Below are 16,775 nucleotides of genomic sequence, written 5' to 3'. Positions count from 1 at the left end.
ATTCTTGTGATCTTAAATAAAGTGGAATTATTATCTTTATTATCATATTTAGCAAAACTACAGGTCGAATTTATAAATCCTTGCTAGACACAACATTGTAGAAGATTAAATAAGTTTTTCAATATATCTAAAATAAAAGTTAATTTCACTTAGACTCCTAAACTATTATCATTTTATATATATTTCTTAAACTTTTGTTTACCACATATATTCCCTAATTCAAAAAGTTTTTTAGTTTAGAGATCCGTATAATTTTTTATTTTTCTTAGTTTAAATAATAACTAAGATTTGAAGCTTATCATCTTAAATAGAAGAAGATAGATAATATTTAAAGTGTATATTAATTTAAAATTTGAATGATAAAATATAGTGAGTAAAAATATAATAGGAGTAAGATAATTATGATATTATCATATCTATTATGGTGAAAAAAAAATTCCCCTCCAATAGTTTTTTAAATTTTATTTGTAAATAAATAGATAAGTTAATAATTTTATATAGAAATAAAAATTGGTGGTATCTCATTTGAATTTAAAATTTAGTTCTCACTTATTTTTATCTTAACTTAAACAAAATTTATTTAAAATTTTTAAGGGTAGTAACGTTATTTTATATTTTTAGTTATCTTAATTCAAATCTATATAGTAATCTATAGTTAAGAAAATTACCAACAACTAACCAACTCTAGAGTTAGTCGGTATCTTTCTCATGACCAAGGAGGTCATGAGTTTAACTTCAACCCTAAATAATATTGTGAAAAAATTATTTAGTGATTTGATAATTTGGTAGGTTAACTCCACTCTATAATATAATAGAGTGTAAATAAGAGTAAAACCAAAACGTATCTAAAATATTAAATATCGAGAATAATCACCTAAAGTCGGCTTACTTTATTAAAATCAAGCCAATCTGCCAAAGCCCAGCTCGTTTGATAATTGATACTCGAAAACTCTTCTTCATAAGATCCCTTTCTTCTCCAACTTGGTAATGGACATGGCGTTATCATCGCACTCGAACTCATCGTACCGGTTGAACAACTCTGCCACCATCAAACACGCTGTCTCCACCACGTAATCCTTCGCGGCGCACTGCTTGTTATCCGCCGTCGGCTTCCCGGTCTCCGGCCCATTGGACCAGTACAAGTACTTGAGGAGTTCCTTTCCACTGTTGCCCATGAATCGTGTCCCTACGAATGTCTCGGGATTCTCAAACACCTCCGGATCCCGCATGGCCAAGGGCTGGTACCCGCACAAGAGCTCCCCTTTCGACACCTGGAACGCCGTGTCGTGGGAACGCAGCACGAAGTCCCTCCTCGCCCTCCCGTACTGGAGGGGTACCGGAGGGTTGAGGCGGAGCACCTCGTAAACCGTGGAGCGCACAAGCTCCATCTCTTTTACCGCCTCAAAGCCCATCTCGCTGCCGTCTCCTCGACTCTTCATCACTCTTCTCACCTCTTCCTTTAGCTTGGAGCGTAACCCGGATTTGTCTCTCCCAATGGTGGTTATCAACGAGGGGAAGAAGACGGAGAAGCCGCCGAAGGCGTTGAACCCGAGGACGAAGAGGATGTTGTGGATGGCCTCCTCTTTCTTGAGACCGTACTCGTCTTGTGCCATCCGGACGACTTCTTGGCCCTGCTTCTCGACGAAGTCGTAGAGCTTGCGGTAGTCGCCGCTGACTAAGGCGAAGGGGAAGGCGAAGGAGTGGAGGAGGAGCTCCTCCAACGGCTGGGGGATGGCCCCGACTTTAATGGTCGGGAGGAGCTGCAGCGCCAGCCATTTGTCGAGCAAGATGTGGCCGAATTCCCCGACTCTTGGGTCGGCGGCTGGGTCGGCGCCGACGATGCTTTTCGACAAGAACGCGAAGATGCACTTCTGCAACGCGACTAAGAAGCCAGAAGAAGACTTTCCAGAGAGCAAGTCCGACTCAATCCCGTCTAGCATCGCGCGGAAGTTGGACAGGAATTCTCTGACCCAGACGCGGGAGCTTCGGCGGAGGAGGTCGAGGCAGAAGGACTTGACCTTGGCGTGGGTGGGCTCGGAAGTGTCGAGGTAGACGACGACGCGGGTGTCGCCGGTGAAGGCGAGGCTGGGCATGTAGTGGCCGATGAGGACGTTACGCTTATCTACCAGCGAGGGGTCGAAGAGGGCGGCGAAGGAGGAAGTGTCGAGGACGGCGACGACACGGGGGTCGACGTTGATGAAGAAGGGAAAGGTCGGGGGCATGTTGGTGCGAAAGACGGTGCTCCGGTGGGAGGCCATCCGGCTGCGGAAAAAGGTTTCGGGTCCTTGAAGCCAGAAGTAGTCGAGGCGATCCTTCAACGGGCCGACCAATGGGAGGCCATAGCTGCCCGGGATCGGCCGGGGAGGTGGAACGAGAGGGGTGACCGTGGAGGCTAAGGAGGGCCACATGGATGGTAGAAAAAGATAGGTCTTTTTTCTCTTCCTCTCTTCTTGTTTCTTGGCTTCATTTAGCGTTCCTTTTTCCCTTCTTTTTATTCATTTTCCCTCGGGTTCATGCAGTCTTGCCATATAAAACACGTGCCTTCGTGTGTCTTTCAGAAGTCAGTCGATCGGAAAAAGTTTTATATATAAAACGTTTAACCCGGAAATCGATTTATATCGAAAAATAATTTTTAAACTTTATTTTAAACTAATAAAAATATGCATATATATATATATATATATATATATATATCCATTTTAAACAATGAAATATGAAATAAATTATTTTTATTTACATTAGGAAGAGCCGTTTGACAATTTGAAATTTATCCTAAATTATTCTATGCAGATCGATTAAAAAAAAGTGAGTTATTTGTTAAGAAGTGGAATCAAATGGAACATGTATCACACTTGTCGATTACTAAAGGCATACTGTTGCCGAGTTGTCACCAATTAAGTGGTTATCGATGGCGATGCGAGTACAAGGACGATTTTCAGACGATATCTTCTCGATCCGGATAACATTTTGGAGTGGAAGTATGTGGGCAAGAGACTGGACGTGAGTGATGGAAAATAATCTGGTGGAATAATTAACTTCAAATTAAATAAGGGTATAAAACATTCACTCAGATGGAAAGAAATAAAATCTTCTATTGCAGATTTTATCTATTATGTTGAATACTTGTATGAACGACGATAGATTGGTGGGGTCCCCTATTACCGATAATTGCCAAATGTATCGTCTTATGTATGTCGATAATTTGCTTATTTTTACTAAAGCTTCCTCTGCTAGCTGCAAGGTGATTAAGGAGGTATTTGGACAATATGGTAAGATTACTAACCCAAAAAGTTAATCTTGATTAGTCTGCTTTTTTATGTGCCTAGCTAGATTGATGCTATGATAAGTAGGGATATCAAAAATATTTTATGTATCAATCGTGGTACTTATCATTTTTATTATCTTGGTGTTGAGTTGTTCCCATCTAAAATTAGACTAAAGAATTATCAGGCTGCTATTGAGAGAGTCAATAGCAAGCTTATCGGTTGGACAAGAAACTCTCTCTCAAGTGGGTATATGATCACTTCGATTAATTCTATTAGAAATGCTTTACCTACCTACATGCTTAGTAACTCTGCGGTACATGTTGGTGTTCTTGATCATATTACTAAAAAAGGCTAATAATTTTCTATGAAAAAAGGGTGATAGAATGTTGTGCATCTTATTAACTGGGATACTGTTAAGTTGTCTAAATGCTATGGTGGTCTTAGTGTTAGAGATTTGAGGATTGCTTGTATGCTTTTATGAACCCTAAGATTGATATCCTATTGGTGACGATGACCACCTGTGGGTTAAATTAATGCGGTGCAATTATGATTCCCTTAACTTATGGGCTAAGAAGCATAAAAGGAAAGGTATCTTAAGTATGTATAGGCACTTGATTAAGGATAGTAAATTGTTGAGAACTTGGTATATTAGAAATATTAGTAATGACAAAACTACTTTTATAGATAATGACCCATGGATCTTCACTATGTCTATTGCCTTCAAGCCAATTTACTTAAACATAAATATAGGCTTTGGCAAGAAGACTATGGCTAGATTGTTATGATCCGACCACATAGGTTAAATCAAGTCAAGTCGAGTCGAGTCTATTTATTTTTTAATTATTTCATGATGTTAAACCTTTTAGGGCTAGTCTAATCATCTGAGCCATTAAGGCAAATCAAAATAAGTCATAACAGCCCTTAAGGTAAGTCTAGTTAAGGCAAATCTAAATAAGTCATGACAGCTCTTAAGCCAAATCTAGTTAAGTCAAGTAAACTTTTAAGTCAAATCTAATTAAGTCATGTAAACCTTTAAGGCAAGTTCTAATTCGAGTCATATCAGTCTTTAAGGCTATTCCTAGTGGGACTCGTTGTAACTGACCTCTATATATAGATGGGTTGGGCTTCTTTATTAAGCATCGAAGCATCCGAGCATTGAGAATTAATTGAGTTTACTTATTTTCTTATTATCGTATTTATCATTTTATCATAGCCGTTAGATTGTCTTTACTTTTTTAGGAGTAGATCATAGTCGTAGAACCTCCAACCTTTTCAAACCCTAGCCATCTCCTACCTCCAACAGCCACCCTACCCTACAGCCATCCACCACCACTTTTGGTCGTCCGCCACCATTCGACGACCGTCGCAACGTCAGATATTTACCGTTCTGCCCTATTCTGACCTATTTCCATTGTTTTATTTCTAACTTTTCATCCCAACCTTTAAAACCCTACCCATGAGACTATCATCACCTAAATTTTCATAATTTTCTTACGTCCGAATTATTCCGGATCTGGTTCATAACTTAGATCTATTCACAAAGGCAATTGAAACATGGAAAGGCTTGTGTTTTGGTTTGGCTCCATTCTAAGTGAGTTCGTAAGGAAATCTTGCTCTATAGAGTATCGCAGAATGATTCTTGAATTTGGCTTAGTGACCCTAGAGGTAAGGTTTCAATGAAGTCAACATATGATTTCCTAGCTAAATCGATGGGAGATTATCATAGTAATAATGATAAATGGGAGAAATTGTGGTGTTTACCTATTGCTTTGAGAATTCAAACTTTTATGTGAAAATTGACTTGGAATCGATTGGGGGCTAAAGACAGGGTGATCAAATTGATCTTACACTACCGATGCTAATGAGAGGGGAGGATAGGACTCCAACGATTATCAATCATCGCCTTGACCAAACGAGCCCAAAGGATATAGGGAGTACCAAAAAAAAAAAGGGGGACAAGTTGAGGAAGAGAAGGGGATAAGTTGAGGTGGCTCGGACACCAAGGCTTTGCCACTAGACATGGACCATAAAGTATCTCCAATCTCTTTAAAAGTAAACAACTTAATGAGCTCTAGGGCGTGAGAGTAGGCAAATGAGCCATAGGGTTTTATCCATATGTGGATTTTGAACATTCCAAAGATTAGCATAAAATCCCACAAATTAATTTACAAAACTATCCAAAGTATCAATACAGTCTATAGCAGAGGAACTAAGACAAGTAATGCAATTATGTCTTCTTTTGATATGAACGGCTATTTGAAAGAACTTAGCATTTTGATCTCTTTAAAGGATCCAGTTATTTTTGGCCTTGGCTTTCGAATGTAGTCCACCTACCTTAGTAGAACAGCATATACTTCTTATAGGAAATTTGAAGGTTCACGGTCTCCCCTTGTGGGAGGTTCCCACGCAAACATTAGCCTGATCAGTAATAATAGACCTAGCAGCAGATATTCCATTATCCATCTTCCCTAAACTATTCTTATTCCAACACCTTATCTTATCCATACATTGTAAGATTACAAGATAAGGAACATAAATGAGAGTTGGATTTCTCAGCCCATTCATTCCTAACAATATTCACCACCTCTCATTCAGATCAAAAGTGCTAAATTCTAAAATGACGAGTAATTCTAGGCACAACTTTAAACAAAGATAGTAGGGTTGTGCTACAAAGAGGCTGGCCACTTGCCACCAAAATTCCCTGGTTGCAACAAGCCTATGTCACCACTCTAGTTTCCATTATAAATTTGTAATCGCATGCCAAATTATAGCTCATCCTCCAATTTTGCCATTTTATTTCCCTGCACCAGAACACCATTAGATTTATCTTCTAGGACCTCACTAATCCGAGAGGGCACAATAGCAAGCTGACCACTTGGGTTTGTCGAAAGAAGTATTTTTTATTTCTTTGGGTCCAAGCAATCTGCCACTCAATGGTCAACACGACTACATGCGAAGAAGAATTTCGACAAATCCTCATACATAAACCTAGCTTGCACTTTTTTCATACCAATTCCAACTAGAATGGTTGTCTCGATGGTTTAACTAGATTAATGTCAATGCACATGCAAAGAAACTTTCCTCTCGCCAACAACACACTAGTTTCATCCACCCTAACAAATTTCCCAATTATGATTGCTTAAGCTGGACAGAATCTCAAGTTTCCGATATCTAAAGAGAAGATAAAAAAGTTGAACCTATATTGGGGCTGATTTATCGATCTCCTCTAAAGCTTAAAATTTTGATTTCCAAGGTATAAGATTAAGGATCTAAATCATAATCCTTTAATAAGAACCTTAATTATGTCATCTTCCGAAGCCAACCAAAGAGATAAAACTTGGCACTCATGCCTCATACTCTCTCACAAAATTTAAATTTTTTTTAAAGAATAATTTCCCTAGGAGATCAGCCACACCACCCCAGCTTCATTGCTATAACCCTCAACCATTAATATATGCAGCATATATGAGTTAGTGGGCACCTAGTCTATTACAAGCCAGATCTGGAACGATCCGTTCATATGATGATCGTGAGATTTTTATGGGAAGTAACCTCATCTCGGATATAATAGCTTTGAAATGAAGTCAATCGAAGATCCAGATGAAAAGTTTTGATTAAAATAGTGGAGCAAAGTCAGAACGGGCAAAATAGTAAATATCTGACATTGCGGTGGATGTCGGAGGGTGACGGACGACCAAAGGTGGTGGCGAACGATCAAAAAGTAAGGTGGTTGTTGGTGGAATAAGATGGCTAGGGTTTGGGAGATCGAAATGCTTCTACGGCTATAATTTACTCTTAGAAAGACAAATGCAATCCAACGACTAAGTAAAGATAAAGACAAAAATAATAATTTGGATAAACTCAGATTCATTCAATGATCCATGATAATCAACACAGAACCAGTCGTAGAGTAAAATTTTAGCGGATCGGATTCACATGCAAATTATTAAATTCATTTAAAATTCTAAATAATAAGATTCGACTCAACTCGACTAATCTAACCCATGTGGTTGATCATAATAATCCACCATGCTTTTTACACCTTGCCCTCAAGGTGACTAGTCTCTCACTATCTTGTACTTGTACAACTTGTCATGCCAATCAGTGGATTCAAGTTCATCTTACTCGAGGTCGCCTTGGAACATGATTTGGGTTGGCTGGCGCTTATATTTATGACCAAGGGTAAACTAAGCCTTTCCTTCAGCGCTCCTCCAAGGCATTGGGTACATAGCAACGCGAGGTTATCGGCCAGTTAGACTGAGCCGTCGACGTAGGCTGAGTCAGGGCATATGTAGTCTTTAATGGGTTGTGGGCTTGGGTCATCTTTCTTCTCTCCTCCTTGCAGATTTGGTTCAACTATAGAGAAGGCCTCGTTAGAAATAGTGGGCATCAAAGCCTTGACCTTAGCCTAAATTTAAGGCCTGAGACTACTAATGAAGGTATTCTTTAGGGCTGAGTCAGACTAGTTAGTGACCTGGTTGCATATCCGCTCAAACTCCTCCCGGTAAGCTCAAACTATTGTTGACTGAGTTAGCTTAGTCAACATGGCATAAAAGTCCTCATACTGAGTCGGATCGAACGGTGTACAAATTGCATTCGCAAAGTCCTACTAAGACTCAAATGGTCAAGTTCGCTCAGCTGACTAGTACCACCTAATAGCCACGCCCTCCAAGTGGAATGAAGCTAGCTGGACCTTCTGGTGGTCGGGCATGCCATAGTATATAAAAAACTGCTCCTCTAAACAGGTCCAATCTAGCGGATCTTCTTTAGAAAATTTTGAGAAATCAAGCTTGATTGTCTGAGCTTCGAGCCTAAACTATGGTCAAGGCTAGTCATATGGGACATAGGCCCATGCATCCGGCTGATGTCGCACTCGGGCTATACGCGAGTTCAACTCAGTCCGATGGTGCTGGCCCACCGAGTCATTCCACCATTCATACTTGGGTTTGTACTCATACTCATGGTCATATTCATATGTTCCAAGCTGGTTTGAACGAGACAGTCAAACCGGTTCATAAAAATCTAGCCTGCCTTAAAAATTGTGCAATTCATCACCTTCATGCACTTGCCCTAGCCTTAACCACAGGGTTGAAATTGGATTTAGGGGCACTGCCACAGGCCATTGTAGCCTCGGTGGCAGCTGGGCAGGGTAGGTGGCCGGTGGTAGTTGCCATCAGGCAGGTCCATGCGGCGAAGAGCGATAGTGGAAGACTGAATTCAAGCTTGGGCTTGAGCTAGTGCAACGGCTAGCGCATCGCTGGTGGGTCCGTTGGCCCCTTGTGGTTACGGAAGGGACCCATGGCCCCATTGCAAAGGAGCAATGGCAGCGGGAAGCCTCGACGGAAACACTCTAGTGTAGGGGTAGCTTCCCATGGTGGTGGCTGTCGAGTCCAGTGCTCCCATGACCACTAGCAACCATGACTAGCTTCCTTGGGCTAGTGGTAGTGGTGACTATTAAACTCTCACAGGAACGGAGATGAGTTTGTAGTCCTCTATGGTTGATTCCTCCTCATTCCTCTTAGATCCTGTGTTAACCATCGTCAGAGGAATGTCAACTTTGATATCAATATTATGAACTAGATGTTGAATGATCCGTTTGTAGGATGATCCTGAGCTTTTGGTGGATAGTACCTTAGAAGTCACAAATCTAATGGCTTTGGAATGAAGTCAACTGGAGATCCGGATGAAAAGTTATAGTTAAAATAATGGAGCAACGTCCAAACGGTAAATATCCGACGTTGCGGCAGATGTTGGAGGTGGCAGACAGTTAAGAGTGGTGGTGGACGGCGGTAAAGTAGGGTGACTGCTGGTGGAAGAAGGTAGCTAGGGTTTGGGAAATCAGAATATTTCTACGGCTATAATCTACTCCTAGAAAGATAAAAACGATCTAACAACTACGTTAAAAAAATAAAAATAATAGTTTGGCTAAACTTAAATTCATTCAATGATCCATGATAATCAACACATGACTACTCATATTTTAAATATAAAAATTCTAGCGGATCGAATCCACATACAAATTATATAATTTATTTAAAATTTAAAATAATAAGATAAAGCTAACTAACTAACTCAAGTTGACTTAGTCGACTAAACTAACATATGTAGTGAGATCATAACACAGTCTCGACCGGTGTGTATTGCTTCTAATAGTCCCTCGGGAAATCAATATTGGTGTGCACCTCTTAAGACCAAGCCTAGTGCGCACTACTTCTAGGGACCAAGTAGAGATGATCGTTAGGCCCGACCCGCACAAACTTGGTCCAAACTCACCTGGTTTTAGTCAAACTAAGCTCGGCCCAGCTCGAGCCCGAGATGGTAGTAGATGGCATGGGCTAAGCCTTTGCCTGCCTGGCTCAGCCCAAAAGCCCGACTCACTGCTCTCATCTATGGTCGACTCATATTGGATACATATTTCTATAATTTTTTAAGTCCCATATTGGATATTTAGCAAACTATATATTAATATATAAGTATGTTCCCATGAAAGATAACTAAAATATCTTCATATGAGTACATTAAACTTGGCCTAATAAGATATAATATTTTTTATATTTATTTTATTATATTAGACCCATTATACCCAATCAAAATCCAATATCTAATATGCTAGTGGACGGTAACGGGCTAGAATATTCTAGCTCGGCCTAAATGATTAGTGTGTTGGGCCGTAAGCAAAGATTTAAGCCCGATTTGCTAAAAAAACTTGATCTGAACCCAGCTCGGCCCGACTAGTAGTACCTCTAAGACAAGAGAACCCCTTGAATGCATTTTGACTACGGTGTGCACTGCTGCTAGTTCACGGCAAAGAATCTTCGTGCCATCTAGGTAGACATGATCATCGGGCGGGCCGGGCCGGGTTCGGGCCGGGCTCTTCGGGCCAACCGGGCTTAAATATTTGTCCATGGCCCGACCCACCAATCACTCGGGCGGGCGAGGTTCGGGCCGGGCTAGAATAGTCTAGCCCGTTACCGCCCGTTGGCCCGTGAGAGATCGGGCTAACCGGTCGGGCCGGGCCGGCCTGACCCACCAATCACTTGGCCCAACCCATATTTTAGCTATTTTTAGAATTTTTTAACTATTAGCTTATTTTTAAAAATATATATTTATATTCCTCCATTTTAAAAAAATTAAAAAAAATTAAATTTTTTTAAATGTGTGCTTAAAATAATGCAAAATGGTATAATACCAAAATATTTTTACTGTAGCAGTGGTAAAATACTGTAGCAGAAGGGCAAAGTACTGTAGCAGACGGGCGGGCTTTCGGGCCGGGTCGGGTGGGCAAAGAGCTGGCCCGTGCCGCCCATGGGTAGTTCGGGCTCGAGCCGGGCTGGGCCTAAACCGGGTCCGGGCCAGGCTTAGCCCGGTCCAAACCGGGCCGGGCACGGGCGGGCTAGGCCATTTGATCATGTCTACATCTAGGCTGACCCGGTGGTGATCTTTGGCATCCCTTAGGCTGGGTCACATCATACTTCTTGATGACCAAAGTAGGGAAGTGTGGTCCACTTTCAGAATATCAAGCTCATGATGTTGGGCGAGGCCCACCCATATATTTGGGTAGTATTTTTTTTAAGGTAGATGGGAATTTAGCGATGTCCCATTAGTTAAATCTTCTTAGTTAGTTGGGTGTTGGTGACTATTTATTTTAAAAAAAAAAACCTTTTTTTATATGATTCACCAGATGAAATGGTTAGTTGTCAAACAATTTAGGAGTGTGAGTTAAATGACTTCTTCCTTCCCCTCCCCATCCGGCTGTAGACGCGGGTGATAGTTCTTTGATCAACAAACAAAGATTACAAGGGAACTGACACATTTGTGAGAAATAGTTAGATCTGTCCAATTATGGACGCAAGACTATCATTTAAGAAGAGAATATCCACCGAGTACGTACATTGTTGAATGCCCATAAAAAGATTAATCGTGTGCATTTAATGCACACGATTATTTCCATTTTAATCACTTGGGACTTGGCTTTATAATTTTGGATATGATTATGATTGTCAAAGGAGCGTGCTCAATATTTTATGTTGTTTAGACTGAGCTCGGTTAGGTTTAATTGGCCCAGTCAGGATCCACCAATGAATACTTGCAACTTTGATTGGCTTAGTCGATATTTTTATCAACACAAATGATTCAACAAGAACTATTAATTTTTCTCTTATATTTCAACGATTGAAATTAAATAATATTAAATAAAATTAATCAAAAGTATTGGTCATATGAATAGAAAATACTGATCACTTTTCTAAATTGTAAGATAAATTAGTTATATTTTATTCCTCTTTCTCACCTATCTTTTTTTTTATAAAAATAAAAATAATAAAAAATAATAATAATAATAATAATAATAATAAATTGGTAGAAATTGGCACTATTAATAAATAGTTATAAAGATAAGCAATAAGAAAATACTTAAATTATAGTTTACTTATAGATTAATCTAGTCACATATATAAAATATCTTATATACCCTTTAATTTATCATGAAAATTATTTTTAATAAATAATTGGAATCATTGCTCTTTTATCAAACCATCCACTCATACGAGACTTTTCTCCTCTTCCATTGGGGGATTCACTGGGACATACTTCTCCTAACTCTCGGCAAACCAAAATTGGATAATGGTTCATGCCAACCAACACTAATTCGCCTCAACGAAAATTCTATGTTTAGTTATCGTGTTTAACATGGTTGCTGAGTTGTTGGCAAAGGATAAGGATGCGTGGAAACATTTTTTAATGAACATAGTCCAGGTACAGCTTAAAGTTTTAGGTGAAGTCTCAAATGAGAAGCTTGACTGGAAGCACCACTCCTGGGTTAAAGATCATCGAAATTAACATCAAGATCTAACCTTATTTGACTTGTCTAATTTATTAGTCGTACGCAATTAACCACCAATATTTCTCCTGTAATATTGGACACGCAACTACCGAAAGAACCTCTGCGTTGTACCATAAATTAAGAGCCATTCCCACAATCGTGATCAAGCGTCAGTAATTTTCCATCTACTTTGGAAGGCAATTAATGGCATCTTCTGGTGTTGAGGGAGACAAGTATCGCTCTTTCATGTATGGGGAGAGTGAAAAGAACACCGTATGGAGGTACGGGGGTCCTCCCAACTATGACACTGTGAACAAGCTCTTCGAAGAAGGTAGAACTCAGGTAATAGTCGAAACAAATCTTTGGTTAAATTAGTACTAAACTATATATACTTGTCACTCCCTTGCCCTTATCAACATGTACTTCTTCTCCTACGTAAATTAAATTTACTAGGAATGGCCAGTGGGATCTCTTGAGGAAAAAGTGCAGCGCCTCGTGAAGACATGGGAGATGGAGTTGGTCCACAAGATTCGGCCGGAAGACTACAAGACCATCAACGCAAACAAGTTTCTTTTCAGCGTCAATGGTACTGAAGTTATATATATATATATATATATATATATATATATAGTTGCTACGCACTTATCTTTTGTTCCTGATCTGCTATATATCCAGCATCTTAATTATTAAGATTTTTAGATTAATTGATCTAGCTTCAAGTTAACAAAATGATCTTATGGTGGTTTAGGCCGAAAACCTATAACAGCAAAGCAAATAGGGGAGATGGGAGGAAGCTACAATGCCTTCTTGCAAACCAGCTTGCCTCCTGAACTCCGGATCTTTGACCCGGCGCAAGAATCGACGGAATCATCGCAGTCGACGTTCACCACCGTCTTCCCTCGTGGGTTTGCGTTGGAAGTGTTACAGGTCTACAGCGGTCCGCCGGCGATCTCCTACAAGTTCCGGCACTGGGGTTACATGGAAGGACCATTCAAAGGGCATGCTCCAACCGGAGAGCTTGTTGAATTTATCGGCACGGCCATTTTCCGCGTACTAGTCTAACCTCTTATTTCTAATTAAAATTTATGCCGTTATCACTACATCATTACTCTTTTATATATGTGTGTGTGTGTGTGTGTGATCTAATAGGTAAATGATGAGATGAAGATAGAGAGGGTGGAGTTCTTCTATGAGCGTGGAGATTTCCTCTCGAGCTTCCTAAAAGGAGCACCAATTGATGGTACGTCAGCATCAGGCTGCCCTTTAATTAAAAAATAAGTAGATATTGTAAGTGGAGAGAAAGAAATGAAAGACGAGCAGAATAAATAACTCAGTTCACAGAAAAATAAATTATATTACTATCGGTTTGGTCTTGATGTATTTATTTATCTTGCTTTCAGTCTGTTAATGTGAAAGAAGTTGTTGAACACTGAGATCTGAGATCTGTTAGTATTATTATTAATTAATCAGCATATGAAAATCTATCAAGATCTATTTAGCTTAGTGACTTGGTTTAATAATAATATGTAGTGGTTGAAGGTTCGGAGTTTTAAGATGAGGCGTATGAGTTTATTGTTTGTTGTCCTTCTTCGTTCTGCCTCAGCGCCACTTATTTTATTTGGTTTTTTTTCTCCTCTCTGGCTAGGAGAATTGGCTGTGGGTCCTTAATGGACAATCAATATATAAATTTTAGAAAATAAGTAGAAGAATTGTTCTTTGTGACGAAAGGGTGAGAAACCTAAGTGCTTTCTGTTGAGTATAAGATGTTTTTCGAAAGAACGATGAAAAATATAACAAAGATGTTTATAGTAAATAAATATTTATAAATATAGGCTTTGCACCAGGATATGAAAATAATAATAATAATAATAATAAATACATAATTTGTGGTGTTAAATATAAATTTCTCCTCTATTATATATCATCAATAATGGAGCAAGTCAATAAGTAGTTTTACTATCTTTCTCCACCAATTAATTCTCCTAGCTGAGAAGATAAAGACGAGAGTAAGTAGAAATTATTAAAGAAGTAATAGAGGATAGTTCCAAATGGAAGAGAGGAAAACAGGAGTTGCTTCTTTTTATTTGGAGAAGAATCGTTGTAGCTTCTAACCTAGGAGTGGCAAAAATTGACTCGACCCGATAATTCAACACGATAACCCGGCTGTTAATCGAGTTTGGGTTTAGTCTAATCGGGTTCGAGTCATAAACGGGTCAACCCACCTAACCCGATTATTAATCGAGTCGTGTTCAGATTTATACCACTGACCTGCTTGACCCGTTTAACCCGTTTAAGTAAACAGGTCGGATCGGGTCGACCCGCAAATCCGCTAACCCGCCAAATATATATATACATATACATATTTCTAAGTTTTTAACCTTAACCCTAATACCCAACACTATTTGGGTGAGTCCCCAAATCGGCCAAATCCTAATCCCGCAGCCGTCGCCCCTTGGCCTTTACCCATGCCCGCAACTATCGCCTCTTGGCCCTTACCCATGCTCGCAGCCATCTCCTCGTCGTCTTCTTCCATTAGATCGGCTTAATGGTGCGGCGACCGAGAGGGCAACGATGGTTGCAACGGTGGTGGAGACAGCGGCAAGCTCTTGCTAGATTGGCTTAATGGTCTTCTTCCATTAGATCCCTCCTTCTTCGAAATCCCATCATCTCTTCCCCTCATCCCTCTCGCCTCCACCGCTGCCAATGGTAAGCTCTCGTCGCCACCGCAGCCTTCTCTCGTCATCTTCGACGAGCCTCCCACTCTCTTGCAGCCTTGCCTCTCCTCAAACTTTCGACGAAAATCCCAAGGTCTGATCTTCTCTAATCCTCCCTCTCGAGGCCTCGCCTCCACCGCCACCATTCTCTCCTTAGATCTCCGATGGATCACCATCCTTCTTGCACGCCCGCCCGCCCCATCGCCGTCACTATCGGTCGATCAATCTACCGCGCCATCACCGTCATTCTCCGATCTCTGTCGTCAAGGAGTTGGATTTGTTATTGACTTACAGTTGTAATTAAGGATTTGTGTTAGGATTTGTGAGTTAATGGCTTGTATAACTGAGAATTTATTGTATAATAGATTCTATTTGTGTTAACTCAGTCAATTGTATAATAGATTTTATTTGTGTTAGGATTGAATGTAGGGTTAATGGCTTAATACTTAGAATTATTATTTTTATGTTGTATAAATTTTGAGTTGAAAAGATATTATTGTATAATGTATTATTTATATAGTGTAAATTAGTAAATATTAATTTTTATATGGGGTTAAATAGTAAATAATTAAATATTATTGTATTATTAGGGTCGTGTTAATACTACCCATTTATAAAACGGGTTACACGGGTTGTGTCGTTTTAACCCGACCCATTTAATAAATGGGTTACACGGGTTGTGTCGTGTTACCCGTTTAATAAACGGGTCGTGTTCATGTTTACTAAATACAAACCGTTTAATAATCAAGTCGTGTTCATGTTAGGGAGATGTTGACACGATCCGAACCCGAACCCGCTTAACCCGACCTGATTGCCACCCCTAGTTTGACCATGCATATATATGCCTTCACTTCTTTTTCCCAATACAAACTAAATAATTTATTATATATAATTCAGGCTATACCTGCAATTAAAAAATGCTACTAAAAGTGATCAAAATATCATCTCAGTGTTGGTCAACACCTATATTTTTGTCATATTTAGTGGGCATATAATATGTGCCAACAAAAGTTATAAACAATGGCATTTATTGAACTTTTAGCAAAAATGCCGATCAAGATTTGCCGACAATTAGAAAAAATGCATATATATTTAGTGGCATTTTATAAATGCCGGTGTATATAACTCATTGCATTTGTTCAATCACCGGTTAACAACCAATAATTAGTGGCATTTCTTTAAATATCGGTTAATCTTTAGTAGCAATTGCTAAAATGTCACTGGAGCTCTTATATGGCTTTTACAAGTTTTAGTGGTATTTACAAAAATGTCACTAAAACTGATTATTTAATTTAATTTTAATTTTAATTTTTTTAGCACTATAATTATGCTAAATTCAAATATCTATAGTGTAATCAAACATACTATTATTTTCTATTACATGTCAACAAAATTATATATATAACAAAGACAACCCTATAAATAAGAAGTTCACAAATTATATATATATATATATATATATATATATATATATATTATTTTTTTAAGGAAAATAAAGGTGTCTATGGAGTATACACAAATCAACAACTATCCAAAAAGATTAATATTATGCCTATAATTAGAGTCATGCATTTAGATCAACAATTATCCAAATGTGATAATATCAAAATAAAATAGTTCTAAGACATTTTAAAATCATTACTATTAAAGATAAAACACCTAACACGGTCAAAATTTGAGGTATCACTATTGTATTTCACCTTCATCATTGTTAAACCTAAAAAAGTGAAATAAAATTTATAGATTAAATAAAAAAATATATAATAAATATATACTTAATATAAAATTTTACTAAGTAAGAAAGCTAAGTTATTGTCTTTGTAGTGGCATCTTCAATTAATCTCATATAACTATAGCATCTTAATAAGGGTTCGTTTGGTGCGGCAGCTACTTCGATATAAATTTCTCAAAATTCTTGCTATAATCTCTCCTATCCAACTAATGCTATGAAATCTTTACTATGAACTACTTTAT

General features: G+C 38.8%; 2 protein-coding genes across 2 annotated transcripts; one reads left to right on the top strand and one right to left on the bottom strand.

Annotated features, from left to right (window-relative positions):
- Positions 1-867: 867 nt before the first annotated feature.
- LOC140789605 (fatty acid hydroperoxide lyase, chloroplastic) lies at positions 868-2,602 on the bottom strand. The gene has a single exon (XM_073139375.1). The coding sequence runs from the start codon at positions 2,406-2,408 to the stop codon at positions 957-959; it is 1,452 nt and encodes a 483-aa protein (XP_072995476.1). The 5' UTR covers positions 2,409-2,602; the 3' UTR covers positions 868-956.
- Positions 2,603-3,207: 605 nt separating this feature from the next.
- On the top strand, positions 3,208-13,450 carry LOC140798739 (pathogen-related protein-like). Its single transcript, XM_073152767.1, has 5 exons — positions 3,208-3,269; positions 12,285-12,429; positions 12,541-12,673; positions 12,836-13,137; positions 13,237-13,450. The coding sequence occupies exons 2-5, from the start codon at positions 12,292-12,294 to the stop codon at positions 13,363-13,365; spliced, it is 702 nt and encodes a 233-aa protein (XP_073008868.1). The 5' UTR covers positions 3,208-3,269; positions 12,285-12,291; the 3' UTR covers positions 13,366-13,450.
- The last annotated feature ends 3,325 nt before the right edge of the window (positions 13,451-16,775 follow it).

Source organism: Typha latifolia, chromosome 1 (assembly GCF_019914945.1).
Source record: "Typha latifolia isolate L0001 chromosome 1, TyphaL0001v2, whole genome shotgun sequence".
NCBI lineage: Eukaryota > Viridiplantae > Streptophyta > Magnoliopsida > Poales > Typhaceae > Typha > Typha latifolia.
This window is presented reverse-complemented; position numbering and strand designations above follow the sequence as displayed.

Excerpts from the sequence above, each read along its gene's own strand:
- LOC140798739 (XM_073152767.1), top strand. The coding sequence starts at position 12,292 with ATGGCATCTTCTGGTGTTGAGGGAGACAAGTATCGCTCTTTCATGTAT. Across the intron at positions 12,430-12,540 it reads TCGAAGAAGGTAGAACTCAG|GAATGGCCAGTGGGATCTCT; the intron begins GTAATAGTCGAA and ends TAAATTTACTAG. Across the intron at positions 13,138-13,236 it reads TCGGCACGGCCATTTTCCGC|GTAAATGATGAGATGAAGAT; the intron begins GTACTAGTCTAA and ends GTGATCTAATAG.
- LOC140789605 (XM_073139375.1), bottom strand. The coding sequence starts at position 2,408 with ATGTGGCCCTCCTTAGCCTCCACGGTCACCCCTCTCGTTCCACCTCCC.